The sequence below is a fragment of the Arachis ipaensis genome, chromosome B05 (genome assembly GCF_000816755.2).
Source record: "Arachis ipaensis cultivar K30076 chromosome B05, Araip1.1, whole genome shotgun sequence".
NCBI classification, from domain to species: Eukaryota; Viridiplantae; Streptophyta; class Magnoliopsida; order Fabales; family Fabaceae; genus Arachis; species Arachis ipaensis.
The window spans coordinates 127,234,641-127,241,169 of record NC_029789.2 but is presented as its reverse complement, the minus strand read 5'-3'; the positions used below and the strand labels follow the sequence as shown (position 1 = coordinate 127,241,169).

The 6,529-nt window shown below is 28.6% G+C and overlaps 1 protein-coding gene across 1 annotated transcript in view; it reads right to left on the bottom strand.

The window, feature by feature from the left end:
* Positions 4,924-6,529, bottom strand: part of LOC107642059 (transcription factor MYB52) — a 3,935-nt gene continuing 2,329 nt past the window's right edge. Inside the window, exon 3 of the mRNA XM_016345383.2 lies at positions 4,924-5,390. Coding sequence (XP_016200869.1) covers positions 5,209-5,390 — 182 coding nt within the window. The 3' untranslated portion in view covers positions 4,924-5,208. The remainder of the gene's footprint in view (positions 5,391-6,529) is intronic.

Genomic DNA, 6,529 nt, shown 5'->3' with positions numbered 1-6,529 from the left:
TATTGTTTTCTTTTTATTTTTTTAATTATTCTTATTATTTTTCATAATTATATTTTTTCCTAAATTTTTTGAATAAAAAAATAAAAATAAATTAGACTTTCATAATTTATTTTAATTTAACAAAATACACGAACTTTAATTTTTTTTATCTCTGTCTTGTTTTTAATATATTGTCTTGTCTTATTTTCAAAACTAAACACAATTTAAAATACATTTGAACATCTTTTTGACAAAATTTCTTGTTATAAAAAAATACTCTTATGAAATCATTACTAATTTTTGAGTAATTAGACAAGTAGTCCTTAAAGATTTTAAAAGTTGATATTTTAGTCTCCAAAAAAATTAATACAAAAATTGATCCTATAGTTTCTCTTCGTTAGCCAAAATAGTCTTCAAACCAGTTTTCGGCGTGACTCACTAACAAAAAATGCTGAATTAGCATGTTAACATTGCATACATGGCCGTTAAATATCCATGTGTGCAGCGTCCACATATGCGAGGGGACAAGACAGTGCCAGCTTTCTTCTTCACCTTCTCAGCCATGTTTTTCATCCATCGCATTACCTGTTCTTTTTCTTCTTCCTCTTTTTCTTTTCCACCCTCTCCCTTTCTCACCCCTTTTCCTCTCAACAACTACGTCCTCGATTGCGGTTTTGCCGCCCCACTCACAACCATTGCCACTTCCTTTATTTTCACCAAACACCCAACTCTCGCTTTCAGTTCCTTCAAAATGAACATTAGCCTCAATAAAAAAATGTTACAATTACTTATATTTGTCCAGGAATTCTATCTTTTTTGAGCCTGTATTTCATGTTGCATCCCTTCAAATTTTGATTTCGTGAAAATTTGGTTTTGGCTATGGGTTCTCTTGGCTTTTATGCTTGGTATGAATTCAATCGTGAAGGAGAAGGATAGTGGAAGAGAGAGTTGGGTATTTGGGTGAAATCGCCGGAGAAGAAGCGGTGGTCAGCAGAACTGCAATCAAGGAGGTAGTTGTCGAGAGAGAAAAAAAGATAAGAAAGAAAGATGGTGGAGAAGGAAAAAAAGAGGAAGAAGAAGAAGTGGATAGTGCAATAGATGAAAAAATGTCTGAGAAGGTGAAGAAGAAAGCCAAGACTTGTTTTGTCCCCTTCACAAGTCAACGTTGCACACGTGGACACTTAACAGCCACATGTGCAAGTTAACGTACTAACTCAGTATTTTTTGTTAATGAGTCATGCCAAAAATTAGTTTGGGGACTATTTTTAAGGATTGATATGTGTATTAATTTTTTTCGAAAACTAAAATATCTGCTTTTAAAATTTTTGGGAACTAATTTGAATAATTACTCTTAATTTTTTCTATATTAATGACCTTTAACCATGCTTAAATTTTGTTCTAGTGAGATAAATATGTTATACTAAGACGAAAATATAATAATGACATTGAGGATGGATTCTATTGAGTTTTAACATAGTCCTCCCCCTTAATTAATTCCTACAAGCTCCTTCAAATTGTAGTTAATATAAGGCTTTACTATATCATAATTCCTGGACCTTAATTGAATTACCGAAAATGAAAAAAGTAATTTGTAAACGAATTTTTATTGTCAAGAAAAAAGCAAAAGGTGAAATTATAAGACATAAAGCAAGACTAGTTGCTATGAATTTTATTTAAACTGTAGAAGTTTATTTTGATCAAGTTTTTTCACCTATAATCAAACATGTTACAATTAAAACTATTTTGACTTTTGCTCTATCTAAAAGTTGCAGGATATAATAATATGACTTTTGTAATGCATTTTTAATGAAAATTTACATAAAACTGTGTTTATGTCCTAATCTCGAGGTTTTAATCATTCTAATCCTAAGCTTGTTTATAAACTTAACAAGGTCATATATGGCCTTAAACAAGCCCAAGAGCCTGTATTTAACCGTTATTGTTACTCTTCAGTCTTTTGGTTTTAAAGTTACAAAGTCTGCTGGTCCTTCACTTTTTACAAGATATACTGCTGATTCAATCATTTTTATTTTTATTTATGTTAATGATATGCTTGTTACTGGCAATAATGAAACTGAAATTAAAACTGTTATAAGCAAACTTTTCTATTAAAAGACTAAGGTGATATAAACTTCTTTCTGGGAATAGAAGCTGTTAAGCATTCAAATTCCTTAATCTCTTTAAATCAAACACTCGTACGTGCTGGCATGCAGGAATCAAAACCAATTGCTACCCCATGGTAAGTTCATTAAGATTAACTGCAAATGTTGGAACCCCTTTTAAAAAATCCAACTTTGTATCGTTCCAAAGTGGGGAAATTAAAGGTTGCAATATGCTATAATTACAAGACCTGGCATTAGCTTATCTGTCAATAAGCTATGCCAGCTCATGTTCAAACCATGCCAGTGTTCAGAATGATAATGTTCTATAGAATTTCTAATTTTCTTCAGTTTGAATGATAATGTTGCCATATCGTATATAGAATGAAGTTCTTAAGATCACAACATACTTTTTACACGTTGTAATGTGAGTGTACTAGTGTAGTATATTAAATACATCAATTCCTGTGATTGCAGCAGTTACATGCATGCATGAAAGGATTTAAAGGTCTTGATTGTGTTCTAGTTAGGGTTTATAATTGATACAAATTGTGGGTAATTAAGCGGTACTCTTATGTATGTCTTAGTTGCAATGGTGTTAGGAACTTTGAGTAGACAAAAAATCAATGAATGGAATTCCATCCTTGTTGTGGTGATGCCCCAGAGGATCTTGATTCACTTCTTCATCTTCCTTTTTGCCATTGTTGTTACTCACTTCACTCTTGTTGGAATCTGTGTTTACTCGAAGAAAGTCATAGAACTCAATTGATTGACTTCTTTCTGCAATAATATCATCAAATTTAACCAAAAAAAAAGTTATTAGCTAGATACTACTAAAGGAATCATGAGTACAATTTAAGGTATATTTTAAATTGATGTTACAATTGTCAATTTGGTTATGATGAAAAATGGATGTTCTCACTAAGACCACAATTGATATTTTTTATGTATGCAGTATGTTTGATATATAATTATTTATGTATGTCTAACAGTTTAACGTTTTTAGATAAGTAATTTAAAATATTAGATCAGCTTTAATGATAGAAAACAAACTATAATTTTGTTTTGTTGCCTTTATTCTTCTAAATAAATGTAGAATTTTAACATAATTCATGCTTTAAGTTTAAAATATGAATTTGCATGAAGAGAATGTGTTAGATATATAAAAATATAATTTTATTAATTTATGTGTCTATATCTAATAGCTAATTTAATTTTTTTTAGTAAGTAGTTTAATGAAAATTAAAGCCAATAATAATGTTATATATGCTTTTATATTACAATTAGAAATAAAACTCCAGATTGATATCTAAAAAATTTCGATTTAGATACTTTGATTTTTAACAAATTTGTATTATAATAAAGTCTTTGAAAATTATTTTTATCGAATAGATTGGTCCTTACATTGTTTTGAAGAAGGATTAATTTATCTTAAAGTATATTCTTTGAGAATTTAGTTATTTTATAATAAAATTTATTAATGAGTTATTTGGCCAATTACATATTAAAAATTGATTAAAACCAATGGAAGAATCAATCTGTCCAACGAGAACAATTTTTGAGAACCTCTAAAAAATAAAATTTGATTGAGAGGCCAAAGCATCCAATCCAAAATTCTTTGAAAATCAATTTAGATATTCACTCTATAATTAGGGTATGGAATGTGATTGAGTTACACGGGAAAAGAAATTTACAAAAACCAATGTATGCATATAAAATGGTACATTTGCAATGTAGTTGCAGTGCCACAACAACATTAGTCACAACTTCAATTTTGATTTGTGATTTATCATCTCTTTCAATTTTTCATGTGCATTTTATTTTTATAATTTAAAATATAAAATTTGACTCTTTAAAGTTGTCAAATAATACAAAATATACTCCCGCTAAATTCATTCCAGAAAACATAGTCCTCCCCCTTAATTAATTCCTACAAGCTCCTTCAAATTGTAGTTAATATAAGGCTTTACTATATCATAATTCCTGGACCTTAATTGAATTACCGAAAATGAAAAAAGTAATTTGTAAACGAATTTTTATTGTCAAGAAAAAAGCAAAAGGTGAAATTATAAGACATAAAGCAAGACTAGTTGCTATGAATTTTATTTAAACTGTAGAAGTTTATTTTGATCAAGTTTTTTCACCTATAATCAAACATGTTACAATTAAAACTATTTTGACTTTTGCTCTATCTAAAAGTTGCAGGATATAATAATATGACTTTTGTAATGCATTTTTAATGAAAATTTACATAAAACTGTGTTTATGTCCTAATCTCGAGGTTTTAATCATTCTAATCCTAAGCTTGTTTATAAACTTAACAAGGTCATATATGGCCTTAAACAAGCCCAAGAGCCTGTATTTAACCGTTATTGTTACTCTTCAGTCTTTTGGTTTTAAAGTTACAAAGTCTGCTGGTCCTTCACTTTTTACAAGATATACTGCTGATTCAATCATTTTTATTTTTATTTATGTTAATGATATGCTTGTTACTGGCAATAATGAAACTGAAATTAAAACTGTTATAAGCAAACTTTTCTATTAAAAGACTAAGGTGATATAAACTTCTTTCTGGGAATAGAAGCTGTTAAGCATTCAAATTCCTTAATCTCTTTAAATCAAACACTCGTACGTGCTGGCATGCAGGAATCAAAACCAATTGCTACCCCATGGTAAGTTCATTAAGATTAACTGCAAATGTTGGAACCCCTTTTAAAAAATCCAACTTTGTATCGTTCCAAAGTGGGGAAATTAAAGGTTGCAATATGCTATAATTACAAGACCTGGCATTAGCTTATCTGTCAATAAGCTATGCCAGCTCATGTTCAAACCATGCCAGTGTTCAGAATGATAATGTTCTATAGAATTTCTAATTTTCTTCAGTTTGAATGATAATGTTGCCATATCGTATATAGAATGAAGTTCTTAAGATCACAACATACTTTTTACACGTTGTAATGTGAGTGTACTAGTGTAGTATATTAAATACATCAATTCCTGTGATTGCAGCAGTTACATGCATGCATGAAAGGATTTAAAGGTCTTGATTGTGTTCTAGTTAGGGTTTATAATTGATACAAATTGTGGGTAATTAAGCGGTACTCTTATGTATGTCTTAGTTGCAATGGTGTTAGGAACTTTGAGTAGACAAAAAATCAATGAATGGAATTCCATCCTTGTTGTGGTGATGCCCCAGAGGATCTTGATTCACTTCTTCATCTTCCTTTTTGCCATTGTTGTTACTCACTTCACTCTTGTTGGAATCTGTGTTTACTCGAAGAAAGTCATAGAACTCAATTGATTGACTTCTTTCTGCAATAATATCATCAAATTTAACCAAAAAAAAAGTTATTAGCTAGATACTACTAAAGGAATCATGAGTACAATTTAAGGTATATTTTAAATTGATGTTACAATTGTCAATTTGGTTATGATGAAAAATGGATGTTCTCACTAAGACCACAATTGATATTTTTTATGTATGCAGTATGTTTGATATATAATTATTTATGTATGTCTAACAGTTTAACGTTTTTAGATAAGTAATTTAAAATATTAGATCAGCTTTAATGATAGAAAACAAACTATAATTTTGTTTTGTTGCCTTTATTCTTCTAAATAAATGTAGAATTTTAACATAATTCATGCTTTAAGTTTAAAATATGAATTTGCATGAAGAGAATGTGTTAGATATATAAAAATATAATTTTATTAATTTATGTGTCTATATCTAATAGCTAATTTAATTTTTTTTAGTAAGTAGTTTAATGAAAATTAAAGCCAATAATAATGTTATATATGCTTTTATATTACAATTAGAAATAAAACTCCAGATTGATATCTAAAAAATTTCGATTTAGATACTTTGATTTTTAACAAATTTGTATTATAATAAAGTCTTTGAAAATTATTTTTATCGAATAGATTGGTCCTTACATTGTTTTGAAGAAGGATTAATTTATCTTAAAGTATATTCTTTGAGAATTTAGTTATTTTATAATAAAATTTATTAATGAGTTATTTGGCCAATTACATATTAAAAATTGATTAAAACCAATGGAAGAATCAATCTGTCCAACGAGAACAATTTTTGAGAACCTCTAAAAAATAAAATTTGATTGAGAGGCCAAAGCATCCAATCCAAAATTCTTTGAAAATCAATTTAGATATTCACTCTATAATTAGGGTATGGAATGTGAACACGGGAAACGGGAAAAGAAATTTACAAAAACCAATGTATGCATATAAAATGGTACATTTGCAATGTAGTTGCAGTGCCACAACAACACAACTTCAATCTTCAATTTTGATTTGTGATTTATCATCTCTTTCAATTTTTCATGTGCATTTTATTTTTATAATTTAAAATATAAAATTTGACTCTTTAAAGTTGTCAAATAATACAAAATATACTCCCGCTAAATTCATTCCAGAATTAACTTTTATTAATA